This window comes from Seriola lalandi, unplaced genomic scaffold, assembly GCF_002814215.2.
Source record: "Seriola lalandi dorsalis isolate HSWRI2012SDOR001 ecotype SW California unplaced genomic scaffold, Sedor1 jcf7180002054832, whole genome shotgun sequence".
Classification (NCBI taxonomy): Eukaryota; Metazoa; Chordata; class Actinopteri; order Carangiformes; family Carangidae; genus Seriola; species Seriola lalandi.
The window spans coordinates 897,095-919,600 of NW_019525385.1; the positions used below are offsets into that span (position 1 = coordinate 897,095).

Sequence of the window (22,506 nt, forward strand, 5' to 3'; positions counted from 1 at the left end):
CAAGCTCTGATCTTACCTGGATGTGTCTGAGATAGTGCCGTTAGCTAGCTAGCAAATATGCTAACCTTAGCTGACTTTCTTTATCATTTAATGGTGATAATAAACATTTTCACAGCGGATATTTTGGCATCTCATAGCAGGAGAAGCAAAGGTTTAATTGACAACATTTAAAAAAAAAGACTGCATTCCATTTAGGTGAGCTAGTTCCAGGGGCCAGGTATTAGGCATGCTAGTTTACTGTCATGGCTTGAGCTTTTCCTGCTACAACAGGTCAAATTGACTGGCTGATTTGTCTTAAATTATGACTTTAATGGAATTTGCTTCATGATTTATCTTAATGCATCAGGCTCATGTTGGCTAACAAAACTTTCAAAACAGCATCTGTAACAAGTTTCCACTGTTATATGGTGTAATTGGGCCAAAAAATAAAGCAAAATGATGAAAAGGGGCAGTGTGTGAGAAAGCAAAAGTTTTTGATCTGCAGTTCGATGTGGAAACTTTTGAAAACATAAAAGGGCAAGAGAAGTTAGCCATTCAACCAAGCTCCCCATCCACCGGACCCCATGGGCACCGTTGCCAGAAATGTGATGAAGTTTTGTAATGTAACTTTTGGTTGTATCCACTTTCCTTCAACTTCACTCAATCTACGCCCACATCAGTTTGTGATTTTCTTTGAGAATCCCTCTGAGAATGTGTCTGAGCTTTCTGCATCCAGCCATTAGTTTTTACACGTAGGTGGATCAAGCAATGACAACTCCTACGTAGCAAGATTTTCCACTAAAGAAAAGGTTAAAAAGGCAAATAGTCACACCCTTCCTCAAAGCCAGCACATATTGTGGTTATACAGCACTGTTATTCACAGGTGGTGGTACAAATGGTATCTACAATGTATTTCTCACAGAAAAAAATTCTCCATCGAAGCATACTCCAAGCAATGCCTGGTACACTGGAAATAATTTAATTGTAGATTTGTCTTTTAAGAGTTACAGTATGTGATAGCATAGACTATTAGCTGTCGGTTAATGTGTTAAAAATATTACTTGGTGGTCTTGAGGGTGGTGTGAACTGTTTTAGTGTTAGCGGTGAAATCACAACGTTCAGTGTAGCAAGTGTCAAACAACAACATGTACAAATCTGTATTTCATTTCAATGAAAACTCCACAGGGTAAATTCAAGCAGCGTTTCTACAGAGCTGAGTTACTAAGATGCTAACTACTAGTAAACATTTTGAGGTTTTAGCAAGACTGCTCTGGGTATTTTCTCATGTTTGTGTGGTTTCTGCTTAAGATGTGAATGACAAGTTCTGTCCGATGTTGCCACGTAAAATACAACAAATGGAAATTATGTTTCAAATCTTACTTGCAACCATCTCGGTGTTATTTATTTGATATAAATTATTTATAATTTTTAAAAAAGTTCCATACAGTCTATGCTTCATTTAAAATATTCCATTCTCTCATGGTCATTTTTATTACCATGTGTGCAAGTGCAATATTTATTTCAAAACCAGCTTTATTCAGTTATGAGCATTGTTATTTATTCATTTTTACAGGATGCAGTATGTTTCTTATAATGTATCTGTTGCCAGTTATCAAAAATTAAGAAAATAAGATTAAGTTTGTAAAAGATGTTGTTACTCTTGAGCATTTGGTTTGCATTTTAGTAATCAGATGGTAAGAAATTTGAACATTTAAGGAGGTGCCGATGTTGTGCACTTCTCTATATTTCTGATGGAATGATCAGAAGGATCTGGGTTTATGTAGTCAGTAAGCATGTGAGTCATGGTAATTGGCAGCCCACACCCATGGAAATGACATCATGTACTCATACTGTCATGTAGGGCCGGTGACACACCATCAGGATTTACTCATAGAAAGGAGAGAACAGCAGAAGACAGCAATTATGTGGTAGACTGAAACCTCAAACCTGTCAAAAAAAAAACTTGGAAAGCAAATGCCTTTATCTCAAATTAAGTTGGTTGACTGTCTTTGATAGTCCACTGGGTGGCTACACACAAAGACACATGCTGTAAGATGTCTTATACTGTATTCACCCAGCTTCAAACAATTACAATAACCTTGTGATTGTGTGCGGTTACACCCTGAAGATTCAGTGCTTAGGCATTGCTGATTTCAAATGAAGGCAAAGAGCCCTTTGGAGCCGGGCCCATCCCTGACATTTTCTCTGCTTTTTACATTTATCAGTGACAGACAACAACCTCATCAGCTTGCATACTACTCCAACATACTCCATTAAGGTGCCTGGAATAAGGGTGCATTTCCATAAAATATTCTTTGTCAGGATCAGAAAATGGGCAAATTATCTGAACACTAAAACACCCCAGCGCACCATAGATCCCAAAGCAGACAGAAATGACCTCAATTAGGCTGTCTAAGCACAAGAAAGTGTCTCACTGGTTAGAGATCTGAGTGGCACAGATAGATCAACACTGCCACTTCTCTCACATCACCTGGATGAGCACTTTACATTTGTAAATCAATGAGCAGGGTAACCACATGTAGAAGAGCTGGGAGGGATTCCTGTCTGCCTTGGCACAGATTTTGAGAACCAAATTACCTCTATTACAGCTCTCAGTTGGGGCCTGCATTCTAGGATCAATTTGTCAAAAAAGGGTGCTTTAGCATTGATGGATACGACACGTGACCAACGACAATGTTGATTTTTTTAATCTCCTGGATAATAGGCAGATTTAGTGCAGATTTTCCTGGAGCAGTGGATCTGTTTACGACCACCGAGTCCCTGCTTTGTTTCATGCTGCTCACTTTATGGCTTCATTACTACAATCACAAAGCTGTGGGCACCTCAGCAGCCCGTATCACCATAAATCACACTGAGATAATGGCAGTCGGGTGTTTCCAGCTCGGATGACACCTTTTACTACGACTGGAGTGCGAAGGCATATTTGAGATATAGGTGTATGTAATGTGGAGTCGTAGATACACATGAAGGCTGAGATGGTCACAGACAGAGGCCCTTCTCTGTGGTATCTGAGAAGTGGATGTACAATCAAAATGTATTTGAAAAGTAGCAATCTATTCTTGTAAAACATAATTGCAAGTAAGAAGTGCCCATAAACAGTGTCTTTTTCCCATCACTGAGAACTTCTATATTGTAATCGCCATACACACATATGCATAAAAGATAATAATTGCTCTCTGACTTATGTCTGGCATGGGGTTGAACATTATAGCAGCTTCCCCTTATTGACACAGCTGTTACCCAAACTATAGACTTGCCACTGCAGACGACGGCATGTCTTTATATTGTGCCACACACCCACTAATGACAGCTTTAGTGGCGGTAATTCAGTAGGGTTGAATATGGGGTTAGGTGTGTGAGTCACGTCCTGGGCTCCCCCCTTTGCCAGATGTCCTGCCAGGTTTCCTGCAGTGTCTCTCCCTCTCTCCCTCTCTCTCTCTCTCTCTCTCTCTGATGATGCAAGTATGTCCCAAGAATTTCAAAATGGCTGCTTTGGGTCTTGACGAAAAATCCAAAGAAGAACAGAGTATTTTTTAAGAAATTTATTTTTTCATACCTTTTACATGTTTTAATAATTTAGTGACTGGGTTTTGTGTTGTTTGAAGACCGTACGCTCAGCAAAACAGACGAGAGCAATCTTAAGAATATATGTAACTTTAAATGTCAACTCCCTAAACCCATAAAGTTGCACAGTAAAGTTTTTGCCTCCGCCGTGCAGTGTTTACAAATTCAAATTCGGACCAGTTTTCATGTGGAAACACTCTGAACCGATGTAAAAACCCTTGACCCAACAGTGTTAATGTTTACTTCGACAGACTAGACACTTACACCTCCCTTAAACTTCAGCTCACTGACCTGTGTGCCCCCTCAAGACCTTCACCACACTATTTCTTAATATGGTTAATAAGACTCCTGTTAAATCCATCAAATAATATCAAGCAGATTTATCAATAAAGTCAAACTTAATTTCACAGCTTTTTAATTATATATAAATTATTAAATGACTAAATTTAACACTATGCTGTGGTTTGATGTATACTTCTGTTCTGCAGAGCTCTGCGCGCACCTAAGGACTTTTCAGGCCTTGATGGACAAAGTGAATATGCAGTTTAATAGTCTTGCATACTCTAATCCCCTATGTTCTCTCTCCTCTGTGTCAAATCTCCTCAGTGAGAGGGAGGGCTGGGTAGGTGGGAGGGTGGGTAATTCATGCACACATGTGCCTGCCTGTTCCTCCAGTGACAGGGCCAGGGGGAGGGGCACATGATAAATTGCCTTCCACCGGGGACCTCCGAGCACAGCCACCATGATGTGGGTAAAAATGGAAATTGCTCCCTTTCACCGTCATTACATCAGTTTAGGACGCATGTGGGCCTTATACACACTATGAGAGGAGTTTGTGTCGTCTGACTAACCGCTGCGCCATAGACAAGGGACAGCACAGCCGAGGATCTATTTTAAATAAATAATAATAACTGTAAAACAGCTGGGTCAACATTATGGCCAATAGAAGTGAAAGACACACTTGATGCCGTTTAGAGTCGATGATAGCAAAGCAAAAGATATAGGCCCCTTTTCTTGTTATGTTGCCTTACAGCCATTCACTATGGATAATTAATTGTGGCTGTGTGAACTCAATCATCTGCCCAAGTTTTCTATATATTAAAAAGCAATAAAGCTCAAATATGCAGCTGATCGAGTGTCATAAATAAAAATCATCTGTAACATCACATGTCCATCGCCGTCATCTGTGCAAGAAAAAATATTTATATAAAAAAAAGACAAAAGAGAAAAATTTAAATTATTCATATGTGATGTTATTTGTATATAGGATTTTGATATCACGAGTTGTGACTGTTTGTATCTGCATGAAGATCCCACAACTTTGCACAAGTCCGATCTTTTTTTCTTTTTTTTTTTAATAACAAACTGAGTGCTCTGTACATTAGATTTACAGGTGGATGAGATTATCAAATGCAAATTAAATAATGGCATCCAGGTAATGATCATCCAATCAAAAATAGCCCAGACTCATGTTACACATAAACCAGTTAATGGCCTCCACGTCGAAATTTCACCCATGGTGGAGCAGCAGTCTTACTCTTATACTCTCAGCCCACAGCTTTGTCATAAATAAAATAAAATAAAAATGCACACTAGTCGAAAAGGCTTATAAAAATTCTAGTGCATTCCACCTGAAAGCAGCAAATTATTCAGCTCAACGTCCGTGTTTCTCTTAAGGTTGTGAAATTGATTTTTTTGATATTTTAATTTAGCAATTTAAAATACATAAATGTGCCCATGATTTAAAAAACCACAGAAAAATCAGCTGGCCTTGCCGAGCAGTTTTCTCTCTGACATATTTCACAAATTTACTTTTTTTTTACGCAGGTAAAGTAGCAAGTCAGTCTCCAACGCTTGTCAAAAAATCATCCATCTCAAAACAACACACTGACGAAACTCAGCTACCAGCAAACTAAATTCTCTCATTCGAATTCACTTTATAAAGTCCGTTTAACTCTGTACAAACACACACACACACACACACACACACACATATACACACTCTCTCTCTCTCTCTCACACACACACACACACACACAGTTATCTCCTTCATTCAACTTGCATTAATTTAAACGTTATAGTGTGCTCTGATTAAAGTGAACTTTTAAAGCTTCTCCATCATTTGGCTCATAAAGTCATATAATAGAAAGGAAGATAGACGGAAAAGAAAGATTATATGAACAAATAGTCACAATCTGTCCTCGTGTGACAGCAATTTACTGTTTTGAAAAGTATGACAGTGGAAAAACCTATAGGCCTTTGTCGCGAAGATGATCAAATGAGATTTTCTGGACCCCATCAATTTACTGGCCAATTTTTTTTAAATGTCAGTGTAAAATAAATGAGAGAATTATTTCAAAGTGAACAATGTTAACACTTAAGAAAATGAGGCACACGGAGATATGGAACAGAATTGTTTCTTATTTTTTTCCAGAATACATACAAAAAAATACCAATTCTCTTTCCAAGGTGTACACCTGAAAAATAACGGCAATTTAAAATGTGGACATTTTTTTTTTTTTGAAATTTAAGAAACAAACATGCATGTAAATTATTTTCTTCTCAATGAGACATTAAATAAGAACAAATACAATCATAGCAATTTCAAATTAACATCGAAATGAAGACCCCTACTTTAATTAGTACTCTAACATGTGTGTGTTTTCACTTTACCTATAGAGTTCAGTTTCAACATAATGCACTTTTTGAGTTGCTCAAATATTTTCCATTTGCAGCTATTATCGCCTGCTTTTAAGCCGACATATAAATAAATACAGTTGAAGTCCACGGATCCCGCCCATAAGTTTTAGCGCTGTTAATATAAAAGTCTTTATATTTGCATTCTTAGTACTATAAACTTTTCAAAGTCACTTTTCCTCACTGGTATCCAAGCGCTGATGCTGTGGTGAGTCTCTGGCCATACAGTGCATAAGGGGAGTAGTAAGGGCCGGTGGCTGCGGGGACGGGAACAGGGGCACCAGGGGTTGGCAGAGGGCTTTTGGAGTACGGGTGGTAGCGGCTACTGAGTCCTAACGCGTGATGCGGGCTCCTTAGAGCCAACGTCCCGGGGCTCCCGGGGGCTCCTGACGGTGGCATGTGCATATGGCAGGCCATAGCCGCTGCTGCGGCGCTGGCCAGTGATGAAGACCCGGGATAACCAGAAATCAACTTCTCAGCCCCGGTAAAAGCAGTGTGTGTCCTCAGGTGATTCAGGAGCTCTTCCGAGGAGGAGAAGCGCTTGTCGCACGGTCCATTTGCCGACACCCAATTACAAACATGAGGGAGAGGGTCGTTGGGGAGCATGAAACCATATGGGTACAGAGGGTGTCCGCTAAATGATGGCGCCGAGGAATGAACGCCATGTATGGGGTGTGTCGGGTACATTAGTGGGTAGCTGGACTTTAGGGCGTTAGCGGCTGCTGCAGCTGCAGAGTCGTGCGTGCAGGAAGCACTGGCTGCGCCCGCCAAGTGACTGGCACAATGGTAACTGAGGCAGTAAGGGTCTCTGCACAGGCTGGCTGACATGATGGACGGTGGAGAAGCCCCTGCCAAAGGACTGGATCCAGCCTTACTGCAGCCTAGTGAACTAGCCAGCTGTGCGTTTACCAAACTCCCTCCGTGGGGCAGGAAGTGTTGAGGGTAACCAGCATAGGCCCCAGCCAAGCTACCTGGGTAGGTCATACCAGCAGGAGGCAAAGGGAAAACTGTCTGCCCCGGTTTGTAAGGAGAAACCGGCGCCACAAGTCCTGACCCGAGAACGGATGCGGAGGATACAGAAGTTACGGAGGAGGACTCCGAGGAGGAGGTGGTTTTATTGCCAGGCGTCGTCTCCTGGTGTTGGTTGACCTCCACGTTAATTCCACCACAACTCACACTTATCCTGCTGTGGCTAGTGGTGCCAGACCCGTCCGTAGTGCCATTTTTATTACAATCAGACTCTTTCTTTTCATCCCTGTCCCCACATTTCCCCTCTGATGGCATAGGGGAGGCTGAAGTGCTGGAGTTGGGGCTGCCTGTCCGCGGCGTAAACGGCTGGCAGGTGGCGCTCGGCACTCGGAAACCAGACTTCTCTCCGCCTGAGACGCCCGAAGATGAGTCCTTCTTGTCTGAAGGTTTAGAATAAGGTTTGAAGCTAGATTTGTCATCCACACCGATGTCACTCAATTTCAAAGGGCCGGATTTAGATTCCTTCTCACTAGATCCATTTTGTGATCCGGAGGATAATTTGGAGGAGGGTGGTGGGTCCGGTTTGCCGATCTGAGAGCAGGTCTGCGCCAGCAGAGCCAACGGACTTTTCTTGGCATCTAGCTGCAAAAAAAGATTAAACAGATGTTGATAAATGTTTTTAAAACGCACATCGAACACTTTCTTTTATGATTTCAAAATGTACAGCCTGAGAGAATGCGGTTTGATGTAGACATTTCCTGACATTTCCAAACGGGATTTTATATAATTACACACGGCTCTTCCGTGAACAAAACTACAGTCGTGATGATTATAAAAACAAACTACGAGGCTTCCTGCTTCACGGGACTGTTTTAAACACTGGCTGGACAGGAAATGTTACGGGATAACAGCAATACGCTCCCAAAACGTTGTCCCAAGAAACATCGATAATCAAAATACATAACAGTGTACAGTGTACTGTGAGTACACTGACATAAAGTATTAAAAATGTTCTCCTTACCTCTATGGGACTGACCGGGGTAGAAGGCAAAGGCTGCAGATACTCCGGGTGCAAAATGTGTCCCGACCGTGCGGTAAGCATTTTCAAAACCTTGATGGGAAGTCGGTTTGCTTGCCGTAATGGATCAGACGGTGGTGCGGAGTGGAGAAAAGGCTTGTTGATGCTCGCTGAGCTGCTATTCCGACAACTGCTGCTTTCCCAGGCTGCACAAATATCACTATTTTTCAGAGCAGACGCCGAGGGCGACGTGATCATGTCCCAATTGTCAGGAAATGAAACGGCGATGCTTTCTTCAGATTCATTAAGAAAAACAGAAAAGCAATCGAGCCTCTCTCTCGGGGTAAAGGAGGGAAAAAAACAAACGTAAAATGGTTCAATAATAGGTAGTAATCCTGGTGGTGAAGGAGCAAGGCGCGGCAGCTGGAGGGAGACCGTGCGAGGTTATCGCAGATCCGTGGCTGCGTCTTGCACCATGAGCGCTGCGTCTTGTGTGCGCCTGTCTGCAGTTCCTCGCTCTGTACTCCCGAAGTACGAACTGGTAGAAAATTTCACTTCAAAAGCAGCTGAATTAGTCCGAGATTAAAGCCTTTGCCGCCTTCCAATCAAATGGGACCCTGAGGTGATTGGAGGGTCAAGGGGATGTGACGTTCTCCTCTTTGTAAGCGCCTCTATTTTGACAGCTCGGGGGAGGAGATAGGCTTTAATATTTTGGTTACTGTGAACGCTTGCACCATTTTAGATGTGGGGTTACGAGTTCTAAACATAATAATATAATGTGATAATAATTATAATAATACAATAGATGAACTATATACCTCCAACATTAGGCTAAAAGTTCACCAGACTCACTTTAACACTTCCATTTGACCTAACATGAACGATATCATCGAGCTGTGTGTATGGACGCTAAATCAAACACTCAGTTTATCCACCTGGGTAGAGTTAAATCATGTTTTTATCACTTGTAGCACATTCATCTTCATTTGTTTCTAGTGTTAAACATTGTAAGTTATGATGGCACAGTCCTTTACTGATGTCTCTGCTCACTGCCCATCACTGACCTTCTCATTACTTCATTGCCATTAAAATCTCTACGGGGATAGTTATGTCTAAAGTTTCTGGGGTAAAAATATGTTAGTCCGATCTCTGTCGTTATTTTAGTGTTTTATTGTTATACTTTAACAGTGTGTAACCCGGGAGACGCACAAAGTGTGCGCAAATTACGCACGTCCACCACCGGGACGGTTTTTTTTCCACTGGCAAACATAAAACCAACCACTTGAGCTTGAATTCCCTTAACAGACAAGCGTTGACAGGAATAGACCAATGTAGTGATGGAGGGATGTGAATGTCACATGTTTTCAGTATAATATACACCGCCCTTCTATTTCTATCTCCACCCCTCCGTCAAGTGTCAATTCTGCTCCACCGCAATCAATCAGTTATTTGTCAGACGCTGTCAATCCACTGCTTGATTTATGTCAGCTATTGTGGCTGATTACATGCCAGTGTGACTGCGGGAAAAGAACAAATGGGGAGAGAGACATTCTGCAAGAGACACAAGAGTTTTCAGAGGAAATAAATCGATCCTCGAGTTAAGATTTAATTTTTGTATGCATCGACAATAGCCGACGTCCCCAGTCCAGACACTGTGGGGGATATGAAAGCTGTGCACTGCACTAAACACCCACTCTCTTGGTTATTAAACAAAGTCTGTAACTTTTGGAGATTCTCATCAAACACCTCGGAGGTGGCACACACGGTGGGACTTTAATAACTTGCAGACAGTCGAGTTCACATGTTCCACGGAGTAGCTGTTAGTGCTCAAAGGTGCTAAAGTGCTCTTGCTATAATCGGCCGATTACAGTGTTAACAAGAAGCATGAGGAAAAAAACACTGTTGGTAACAAATAAATTTAAATAAAATGCAGCGTGAAAAAATATCATGCGTAGGCCTATAGTTAAAATAGACAAATTAATAATTTGTTTTTATAATCTAATATATTTGATGTAGCCTATCCTTCCGAAATAAGTTAGTTTAAACAATCTGTGAGAGTGTACATTCATTCAAAAAAAAATTATAATGTGTAACAACCCGGTGAAACATCACAGTCTTTCAAAACAGAATCCTGTCCATTTTAGCTGAACGCATCTGCTATTGTGTTGTTAAAACCTGTCATCTGCCTCGGGCACACTGTCATCTGCGACAAGAATAACAAAGACAGGGAACAAAAAAGAAATCCAGACATTTTATATTGATGTCAGCTCGATTTTATTTACATACAATGAAAATGATTTATTTTCTTCAAGAGGTAGAAAAGCGGAGTGGGGAGAAAGAAAAGAAGAGAAATGGTCTGTCAGGCCGTTGAGAAAAGAAGTTTAAAATGCCTTGAACTATTCACCGCTGAGATGGCTAATCAGTATTGAGGCTCCGGGGCAATCGGGCAGCTTTTCAATGCGGTTCTCCTTTCATCTCAATCGGGATGGAGGCGCTCAATTAAAAGCCTATCAGTTTGTAAGTAAATCAACGCCTATCAAAGTTGTCACATCAAACAAAACGATTATTATTGCAACCCGCCTCTGCCATTAATCTCTTTCTGTGGTAATCTGCTTGACAGGTCAACTTGGAGAGCAAGAAAACCTGGAGTGGACAGTGAGGGGGCAAAATATGTTTTTTCGTGAAAAATAGGAGGACTAACTAAAAACACGCAGAGTGTTGGAGTCCATAATCTCCCGCAAATACAATTTAGGATGAAGGTTATGAAATAAAAATAAGATAAAACACAGACACATGGTGAAAAGAAGAATATGAGGAAACAATTTACAAATAAATCTAACACACACGCGTAAATACACTTTTCAGCTAAGTTTGAAAAAAGAAGAAGATTGGTTTCAGTTCATAGGCCTACACTGGTCTGCATGGCTGACAACAGCTTTGTAAACTGTGTATGAACAAATAAAAACAAGCAGCACTTGTCTTCTTTATAACGACATAAGTCGTAATTTTGAGATAATGTGTAATATAAATAAACACTAACTCCAAAATAGGCCAACAGTTCTTTTCCTTTTATTGGGGGAGTTTGTGGAACTGGGGGAAAGAAGTCCAAATGAGCGGAGCTCTTATTCCTTCAAGTGTTCTCAGTGTTTTTCTCTGGCAGAAAAAAAAGGGGGAACGTTTCACAATATGCAAAGATGTGTGATTGATAACAGGCTTGCTGTTTTCTGCAAGGGCTGTCAGTCCGTGACACAATATGTGAGTTATTAGGGCAAAGAAGGGCAACCATAAATTTTCACTGTCAGGCGAAAACCCTCTTTATTGTCCATATGACGAATGGGCTTCTGCACCAGACACCAAAATACTCGGCATTCCCCTTAAATGGGAACACATTCTTGCGACCATAATTCATGATATTTAAATAGAAAGTTTTAATATCCCCGTATATTTCATAACAGTGACATGTTTATGAATAACTCCCCGCATGCAAATACAACTATTTACATCTGGTGAGGAATATGTTGTACTTGCGGGATTACTTTGAGCTATATACTGGGCTGACTTCTTTGCCACGAGGAAGAACAAATTTCAATCTTATGGCTAATTTATAGAAAATAAAAAATATATAATTAAACTACTTTTCTAATAACAGACCCTTAATTTTACCTACAGTTATATTTTAAAGAAATTACATATTTCTTATACCCAGTCAGTTTTGATGCTATTATCAATGTTAAAATGAAGTTATTAATTTTTATAATAGTCTTATTCTTCCAACTCTGTTATTTACTTTGAGATGATATTCCAGCCACAACCAAAGCATGTGCTTTCTTTTTAAATAGACGCACATAATCTCCAAATCGCAGAAACAGATAAAAGAAGATAGAGGCTGCACAGGAGAGTAACATATTAAAATCATTCAGATGCATGCATGAAAAGATTTTTCTAAAACTCCAAGGAGGAAGGACAGGTTTACAGGAAAGTCCGTGACACGACATTACCTGGAAGCATTGCCTACTAAGCCCCGATGTAAAACGTCAGAGAGGTAAAAGAATTTAAAAAAAAAAACATAAGACTGTAACAACATTAAGACGTAGTCCTTCTGTCTAAAAGAAACCTATTTTTGCATTACTCAAACACAACCACTCATTGCATTCTGTCAAATGTGAAGCACCGCATGGAGCACGGCGGAGACTGGAGCCATGCAGACTCTCTCGCTCTCTCCGGGCGGGCTGCAGGGAGAAAGTGAGCTTTTTCCGCGTATGGAGAGTATGGGAGGTCCCACGTGACGTCACATGACATACAGTGAGGAAGAGGAGCAGTGTGGCGCTCCCAAACTTTCACATTCTGTTCAACTTGAGTGCCACTGTTACCCACAGTGTGCAGGTTTGCCCCATTACCTTGACAAAGCAGCTCCTTTCACTCATTAGCACAGCTTCAGAGGGAGAAGGATAAACATAGCAGTGAGGTAAGCTGCTTTAGTGTTTGGCTGCGGTCTCTGCCTGCCTGCATGCTTTTAGGGCACAGAGACACATAGGCCTACTAAAATGAATGAATTTAAGATAGTTTGGTAAGTAAAGTCTCTATATATTTATCTTGTCAACATCAGTTTTTTTTTTTTAAATTCATTTTATTATCACACCAAGGTGGGTTTTGTCACAAAAGTGACAGTCAATCCCAATTCATGATCTTTCTATAATGACATTTAAATTAAATTTGATAGGTAGAGTGTTAAACAGGCATTATCAAGCAGTCAAACACATATAAGAAACAAGAGACAAGACATATCACAAGCCCACACTGTGTAACAGTGTATGCAGAACTCATAGCTGACCTGCAAAGCTACACAAAGTTGTGACTCAGAGTGAAATAAACACGAGTCATATGGTTAACATGAAGCCGTTAAGGTTTGTTTACATTTCTGATGCTAACTTAGGGCGTAAATGGAAAGTGGTTCTAATAGTTTTCACATTTTATCTGAAACAAACTTTTATTTTATTTCAAAAGTTTGATAAAATAACATTGTCACCATCTCTCGCCTATAGGTCAAGTGGCAGTCCTTTCACATTCACAGTCTTCATATATAAATATTCAATTTGTCTCCTTGGATATTCTGTGGTAGCAGGGTCAAAATCTGGAAAGAAAGATAAGTTAGTGTTAAGCCAATGTAATAATTTTTCAATTACAATTTTGCCATTGCCCTCATGCCCATATAGGTAATTTAATGATCACCCAGTGCCATTATATCTTTACCCAGTTATCTGAAAAGTCAGCAATTTAGAGATACATAATCCATTTGAACTCAGGTCATAAGTAGTTTTAACATACAGATATACAGATACATGGAATTATTAACACAATTTCATTGAACTTCATTCATTCAGGACGAGACCCAGTCACAATTACTATAATCATAGAAGACCAAGACACAACAGTTTGAGAAGTCTTGTGGACAGTGCAAACTGTATTAGTAAATATGCTTTGATATTTAAATACAAGCAGGTCCTCTTTACAGTGTTTGAAAAGTCATAATTTTTTCTTTAGATTACACACACTGTTGTGTGAGTGTTTACAAACCAGCAATACCACAAACAAAAACGTGATTGGGTTCAGGGTTGGTTTAGTGGGAAAAAAATCACAATACATACACGTTATTGATAATATCAAGCAGTTGTATACAAGGTTTACCTGCAGTAGCTCAAAGGTATGCATCAGTTTATGGATTTTAGAAGACTATAGGTGAACCTACCCGTTGCCCATGCACCAAGATATATAAAACCATCATTATTGTGCTATGGAGGAGCCAAGGTAAGGGTAAAGCCCATACCATGCAGTTTGTGTCCAAATGTGTGCTTCTATCCATATATCATTTTGCATTGCTTACATTTTATAATCTCAAACGATACACAGATTGATAGGTCTCAGTCCAGAAAAATGATGTTTTTATATACAGTCTAAGGTTTGTAGACAATAAGGATTTTACTCCTACTTCCACAGAGTTAACTGCATTGCAGATGACTACACTTATTGCACTCTCTTGCGTTGTAATAGCCTATTAAAGCTATTGCATTTATTGGTTTTGTGATGTGGTCTGAGCTAAAACAATCACAAACCTAATGTCACAACCCTTTGGTATTATGATTAGTCTTGTTAAGTGGAACCAACAAGTCTTAATTGCAGTGTAACCATGATGTGTGAACCACAGACTCCGGAGACAACGCCACAGTTAGCCTACACTGAATAACCAACATGGAAGCTGTCAGTACAGTTTTAATAGGGACTATTTCTCTTGTAGAAAGTAGTTTCAGTAAACCAAAATTATCTTCATGGCTAACTAAACAAGTAGGGTGTCTGTGAAACGTATTGGTTTTTGTATTTTGAGTGCGTTGTATCACAGGGGGCAGCACTGAGCTCATCCTGTTAAAGCGGTAGAACAGAGGGAAGAAAATGTAACGCTGGGCCTAGTTGGACAAGTAACGCCAAAGGGAGATATGTGCTTTATTGTAAGTATTTCCAAGCAATATGTTTTTGGTTCACAGGAGGAATTCCTTAAAAAAGCAGTATTAACAGATGAGTTTGGTTAGGTTAAGGCCCCAATACAGAGCAGCAGCGCTTCACTTTCCTAACTGCGTCAAGGTAGCTACTTAAGCTAACGTCGGTAAAATGGAGGCATTGAATTCAGCTTAATTCATTAATCTTTTAATCTATGAAAGGTGAAATATATTTTAAACACGACTCTTCCTAGCCCCCTGCTGCAAAAACAGCTTTTTATCTTAATGCTTTTCAACAGGTGCTGGTTATCTCATCCACTTGTGTAAACAAATTAGTTTGTAGGCTACTTCCTGTAAAAATGTAGACACGCGTTCCTTAAACGCAGACTGATGCCGAACATAAGGATTTCATACATGGAAGGGGAAATGTGAGACTGTCCCATAATCAGGAGACAGTCAGCAGCACTGCGATTTTAACACACACACACACACACACACACACACACACACACACACACACACACAGTCGGACCGCGTGCTTCCGCACACAACAGCAGGTCAGCTGATTGAGTTGGCACGCGGAAACTGTAAAAGTCAATTGCAAAGCGCCAGTAGATCTCCAAAGTAGCCGGGCTGAGGTTACATCCACTAACATCACCATTAAATGTTGACAGCAGCGGGTGTCTTACCGTGAGCAGGACGTTGGCTATCAACTCTGATTATCAAAGAAAAACAAAACACACAGTCAGTGGGCTGTCATCCTCCTCAGGAGAAAGTTATGGCACGAAACGAGTCGTTGGTCGCTTTGAATGGGACTCAGGTAAGTTTGTTTTGGAAACTGTTTCGACTTCGCCCCCTCGCACGTTTAGCTGGCACCTTATTCAGTGGCTGTTGTATTGGTACTGCATGTAAACTGGTTTTGTTTGTTCCTTCGACATCGCCGGTGTCATGTGACCCTGTAGCTAAGTCGTGACTTTCAGTTTTGCACTTCCTCCTGCAACTTAACTGGAGAAAATAACGGAGTAATATCATGCCACAATGTGTCCTTAGTGCAGGGCAAACGGTTGAACTATTCTGCACTATATATAATGATGGCTGGAAAGCATATAGAAAATGATTATCTCCTTGCAAAATTAATAGCATGGCATTGGGTGTTAACAGTGTCATGTCCCAACTTTAGGGTTAGCTGCTGCATTATTTAGCAACCTATATCAATAAAGTAAATTCAAATAATGGTGCCAAAGCAATATAAAAGTGGGTTGTCCTGAATAATTATTTTGCTGCTCTCATGTTGGGGCTATTTTTTCATGGCTATTTATATCATATTTATATCATAGTTATCTCTGTGTTTTTTAATTATAATAAATCTTCTTCTTCTTCTTAAAGATTTCCTACATCGGACATGACTGTAAGGACATCCCAGACTTCCTTGGAGACACATATGGCCACTTTGCAAGAAGGCTGGATCTGAGCTTCAATCAGCTCAGGTAGGTGACATATATGTAATAACCTGGATGTATATGCTGCCTGTCTCTTCCTCTTCCTCTTTCTCAGTCTGTTACTGGGAGACATGCATCTTTTACATCAGGTGCAATTGAATGTGTGACCTCGGTCTATAGGTGGTCAGGAGTGTCATCAGAACATCAAAGAGCTGAATGAGTGTTAGCGCTGGGCTGGTGTCACACTGGGGCAGGATAAAAGGTGTGATCGATAAATGTGACATGCTAATTCGGGGGCAAATGGAAGAAAAGATTCTTCTGTCAGGAGATGAAGGAACACCTCATGGCAGCTGCTTCAGAGGGGGCTGCCATTTCAGCAGCAGGCCTAGTGAAGTTGATCTGGCAAGTAAAATGAAGGAGAAGATGGTTATAAGGTGCTTTTGTTTCTGAACCCTTTTCATGACTGTCAGGCCATGAAGCCGTCTCAGTCAAGGCAATTTTTTTTTGTTGAAAATTGTCACCTTGAGGCAGTTGTCTGTGCTGGAGATGTGGAGTCCTCAATTCAGCTGATTTACATCGTGTCATGTTGCAAAACCCCTAATTTTCACACAGTGTTCAGACTGGAAAAATATTAATGGATAAATGAATGAATCCACTGGTGAAGTGCCTGTGAGCAAGGCACTGTGAATGTGTGTAGGTGTGTGAGTGTGAAACAGATGTTCCTGGGGAAAAAATGAATTCTCAGGAAACCTATGACCTACTGACTTAATATTTACTGTATTCATATGCGCACATAGTTTTGCTCAGTATAGGGCTCAGCTTTACATACGGAGTTGTGTAAAGTCCCAGTCATGTAAATGTGTTACACTGGGTGATTATTCAGATTATTAATCAGAATTTAATGGCTGCTCTTGCTTAATTGAACCTGAATACATGGGTAAATGGAATTACACTTGTAGTCATGAAAAAGGTAAGAAACAAGTTGAACATTTGAGAAGAGCAGGTGCAATAGAATTTTAGAATAATAATTTTTGATTTTTGCCTTTTCTTATTTTATGTTGTTTAGATAATTTGGTCAAATTTGACTTGTCCTCACTTATGCCATGTTTCTCCAGTAGATTTATTTTCATTCAAGTTTGCTGGTATATTTTCTGTATTTCCAATATTTTGGTCGTCAGGTGTATGAACAGAGGACCATAAAAAATATTATCAATTGATAATTTACCCAGCATATGTTTTTATATAAAAGGAACAGTTGTGATGCTTTTTCATGTACCAGATGAAAGTCATGTAGACTGACGATGTTTACCATCAGTAAAGTAGATGGTGTGTGTGAGTTTTTAGTTTTATTAAAGTCATGCTGCCCTTGGATGCACCTGTCAGACATTCAGGTGTGCAGCAAAACTTTTTGCTTGAATCTCTGCAATGTAAAAACAAAACTTTGCTTACTGTAGCATCGTGCTGCAATTTGATTTCACCGTGTAATCTAACTGCACCCACATCCAATAAATTGGGTTGGGTGGGACATCAGAAACTTTTCCATGTTATTGTTATCAAACAGCAAGCATTAAGCAAGATGTTCATTGTTAACTTGCTATAATGTGTTGAGTAACTGCCCAAATCTGGTTTTCCAAACACAAACAAACAAACAAACAAACAAAGTTTAAAAGCTGAACAGGTGCTTTACACAGGATGATTGTTATGAGATCATAATTGCTATCTGCGTGGTACAACAACATCCTTGGACAGCTGAATAGTAGACGTCTTGGTGTTACCTCAGAGCAAGAGGAAGCCTGTTACGTCTGGCAAACAGCTTTATGAAATCTGACTGGAACAACCCTTATGTGTGTTGGTTTCGGGGAGATCAAGGCTGGCATTATGTCTCTCGCCCTTGAACCTGTCACATTAAGGACTTGATGTTTAGAATCAAATATTTATAACTCAGATATTACTAATTCATTATTAATTTTCAGTTCAGCTAATCTCAAATGTCAGAAATCATTACTAAACTTCAAAGGGTGGTATGGGCAGAGAAGCGGTGCAGGAGTAATGAGGTGGTACTCGAACCATTTGGGGCTCATATCAGTGGACTATTGATTGATGGTTTGCTAGTGGGCAGAGTGATCTGTTACATCGTGCTTCATCTTTTTCTCTTCTATAGACGGTGTGTTTAAATGGTTCACATTGAAAACCTGTATGCCATCTTTAACATCAAACATGTCTAGAGATGGTTTTACTTTATTGTAAACGTTTCATATGCCTACACATCTCCTGCTGACTTTTTAAACCCTGCACATGTGAAGATATATATACAGACATTCATGTAATGTGTTAACATTCATTTCCAAGAGTGAGTCTTGGTAATATTAACTGCCAGTGTAGGCTATCTGAGCACTGTATCTTTATCCATTGCTATAGAGTATACATTACTGACCTGCTAGTGTGGTTACGCAAGCTTTTCCATCATATACACACACACACACACACACACAATCACACCAGACCTATATATCCACCATGCTCTCTTAAACGCCTTCTCTGTTACTATTGGTTTCTGTAGGCGCTCACATGACAACATTGGAGTGTCATGGGTGGGTGGAGCTGTGAAACTCAATAAGCAGCTCAACATGTGATAATATTATATGCTAACTAAGGCACAGCATCCCCCTGAGTCTTTTTGATCCCCATAAGAATGCAACTCATAGACAGAGGCCCCTGATTCACAGCTTAATGGTGGAAATATTTTCCTGTAAAGAATTGTTTTTTCTGCCCCTGAACTCTTGGCTCTTTTCTACTTGTTTGTAGCCCTTTGGGTAGAATCTGGTGACGAGGACAAAAACAAATAGCATTTGTGACACAATGTTTTGATTATAAAAATATACCAATATTTTCTGCAAGAATACTGGTACCTGTAGAATGTCAATGTAAACATGAAGTATACAGTTTAAGAAAAAATATACTATATAGCTATACTTACTTTGAAATGACATTGAAGCAGGCAGAGGTGTGTTTTGCTTATTTTACTCATCTTCAACATATAAATAAGTAAAGAAAATGTTGAGTCATTGAATTATGGTGTTATATTGACATTTCTACCAATATCCAATAGCCAGTGACTGCCATAGTCATTTCAGTCTGTACTGAAGTGATTTCAGACGCATCTTTTCCTGGATTTTCTTTGAACTTTTGCATATTTTAAAGCATTCCTGCAAGAACAGTTATTTGTAAATCATTAAAGACATGCACAGAAAACTACTTGGAGAGTAAATTCCATATGTAAACAGCCATGGCTTATTATGGCTAAAATATATGTAAAGGCACACCTTTGCCCTCCACTAAAGAAATGAATCATTCCTATACCAGGGGAGTGTGATAATTTTGGTAATTTATTTTGTGATGCAATAATTTACAATTAAGAACAGGAAAAAAGTTTTTAAAAAAAAGAGCAATTTTGCATCTATTATTATATCCAAAGTTCAGAATTATATTTGGTCTTGTTTCACAATATTATGTTCATCCAGGATTCATGAATGTAGAGGTTAAGTTGGCCATCATTTCACATTACATGTCAGATAGTAGAGACATTTGTGTATTGACACCATGACCTCATTTCAGTGTCAGCTGAAGCGAACCAGGTGTAAACAGATGCACATGAAACTCAGTGGACTGCCTTCAGCATCGTGCATCTCTTCATGCTGCTCGACTCAAATCGAGAGGGAGACATTGCCAGAGTTTGTTGTCGCTAATGTCAGCTCAATTGACAACACTCATCAGGCAGCCTGACAATGAGTCACAATGAGAAGCAAGGTACTGGCATCACCTTTAACTGAGTCCTGTGTTTTTTATATATATGCGTGTGTGTTGTACATTTGTTTATGTTTGTGTGTATGCTTGTGCATGGTTGCTTGCATACAGTGTTTGTGCATCTGTCTCTGTGAGCATAACTGTGAGTGGCTGGGCAGGTAATGGCAGGATGAAATTATGGTAGCGGGCTGTCACACCCACACCTCTCCCTGTGTGTGCTGCAGTGTCAGCCTGTCTCATCAATGTGTTGAGACGTGTGGCTCACACTGAGATTCCTGTCTCAGGACGAGCTTGGAGAGTATTGTGTTGTCCACTTTGTTCCAGGTCAGGTGTGTACACAATGCAGTGAGTGGGCATGTGCTGTGTTGACATGATTCTCCTCTCTGACTGTGGTGCACTTTGGGTGCCTGCATCTGTTTCATGCAGCGCTATCACCCTGGACACATGAGGTTTTCAGGAGGACACATGTCTATGAGTCACAGGAAGAATCCCTGACTGTTGGAACAGTGATACTTTTCTTCTAAGATCTGACATGGCATCGTGATAAACAAATCACATCTGTGCAATGCCAGCATTTGTGAAACCTTAGACCTAACCTGAAAGTTAATCCAGCACTATTTTACTTTGATCTGTTCTCACTAGTTAGATGTGCCCCACACATGTGATACTGTATACTGAATGTGTAATGTAAGAACACTTGTAAAATATTTTAAAACAACTGTGGCATACTTGTTATAGTTGATCATAAGGTTTGGTCATTCCAGTTGATTGGTGTTTTTACAGACCACATCATGTGTTACACAAATCTTCACCACATCTGTTTTTAAGTATGGTGCTTAATCAGAATGGATTGCAATGATTCGCATCTTAGGCAGATTAAGTTTTTGTTGTGACAATGTCAGAGAGGTGTTGATTCAACTCTATGATCATTGTGGATGCTTAAGTTTGTGTTATTGTTGTATTTCTAATACTCTGCTCACTTTGGCAAAGTATTGGAGAAATAAGTATGAAGTCTGCCGATTTTATCAGCCGATATTGACCTATCACAGATATATCGTCTTATATTCTCCGATATGCGCTGCTATGAATACTTTTAATGCAGTGGAAATGCTGAATGAAGTTAAATATATATATAATATATATTTACATATTTGTTCTTATGTTTTTTTATTTATAGTTATTTTATTTAATTCCCAGTGAAGTTTACTGTTTCAGTGATCTGATGTCATTTTGGACAATAAAGTTTATTGTTAAACTGTAAAATATCCTGCTTTCATTACATATCTTTTTCACAAGTGTTTACTTTTTTTATATATATATATATATATATATATATTTATATATCGGCCGATATATCTATCTGAATTTTCTTACTCCCTAATATCGGTTTTGGCATTGGCCCCAAAAATCCAATATCGGTCGGGCTCTAGTCTAAAGTGATCTTGTGTAAATGGAGACTGGGCAAAAGATGATGGTATAATTTCAAATCCTGTACGTTGTTGAATAGTTTTTGTTGGTGTCACAGTTTGACTTAAGTTTAAGGCTCCAGATGGTTATGTTGTGATATTTTATTGCTGCCACTTCAAGCAACCATTGATGCATTCAGAGGAAAGTCACAAGTTAACAGGAAAACCAGTTGATCTGTAACACTGGTACTTGACTTTGTCCTCCGTCATTGATAGCTTCCTCCTCTGTCTGCTGTCAAACCAGATAAATATAGTGTAGTATCACAAACAATGGTTTTAATGACAAGCCTTAATTAACTTGCATATCATCTTGCTATGTTGTCTTTTTACCCAGTGCCAAACTGGAGCGGTTATCTTTTGCAGTTACAGCTAGAAGTGGTGTATTTAAATATGTTTTGTTTGTACAGACAAGATCAGATTTTAGTAAAGTTGGTGCAAAATTGGAGCAAGGTAGCTGCCTTTAAATTTCTGACCTTTAATTCAGCTGTTAACCAAACTGTGGTCAATATCCAGTACTACTCTTTATATGATCTGAAGACCAATGAAACACTGACATTTCTCTTTGATACTTGGAGTACATAGATATTATATATATTAAGATAGAGGTGTCCATATTGGACTTGAGCATTGCAGAGGAACGACTGCTACCTTTGTATGTACAGTATGTGTGTGTCTGTGTGTGTATCTGAGGGGGTATGTGCTCACCCAGGCTATGTTGGTGATGGCAGGCGTTTTGCATTTTAATGACAAATCAAGTATGCTAACTCGCGTTTTAAAACGAAAGTGCTCTAAATGTCGCCCGGCTGTCAAAATGAGATGTAAGTAGTCTGATGAAAAGAGAACAAAGAAGACAAAGTAGGGAGGCCTGGTACACTGAGAAATGAAATAAAACCTTGTATGGCCTGTCAGCTGTGTCGTTTTATATTCATATCTAAAGAACATTATAGTATTACTCCGCCGCTCATGCCTCACTCATCTGTCTCTCTTAATTCGTCACAGGCACCGTTCTGTCTTTCAAGTTGCTGTGTGTCAACACGGGAAGGAGCCCGCTAATTGACAAA

The 22,506-nt window shown here is 39.7% G+C and overlaps 2 protein-coding genes across 2 annotated transcripts in view; one reads left to right on the plus strand and one right to left on the minus strand.

Annotated features, from left to right (window-relative positions):
• Positions 1 to 5,965: 5,965 nt before the first annotated feature.
• On the minus strand, positions 5,966 to 8,855 carry LOC111670066 (zinc finger protein 503). Its single transcript, XM_023426622.2, has 2 exons — positions 8,252 to 8,855; positions 5,966 to 7,872 (listed from the first exon to the last, which is right to left on the minus strand). Exons 1-2 carry the CDS (start codon positions 8,504 to 8,506, stop codon positions 6,442 to 6,444), a joined length of 1,686 nt encoding a protein of 561 aa, XP_023282390.1. The 5' UTR covers positions 8,507 to 8,855; the 3' UTR covers positions 5,966 to 6,441.
• A 6,561-nt stretch (positions 8,856 to 15,416) lies between these two features.
• The window catches only part of lrmda (leucine rich melanocyte differentiation associated), a 196,770-nt gene continuing 189,680 nt past the window's right edge, over positions 15,417 to 22,506 (plus strand). Inside the window, exons 1-2 of the mRNA XM_087179387.1 lie at positions 15,417 to 15,556; positions 16,123 to 16,223. Coding sequence (XP_087035513.1) covers positions 15,515 to 15,556; positions 16,123 to 16,223 — 143 coding nt within the window. The 5' untranslated portion in view covers positions 15,417 to 15,514. The remainder of the gene's footprint in view (positions 15,557 to 16,122; positions 16,224 to 22,506) is intronic.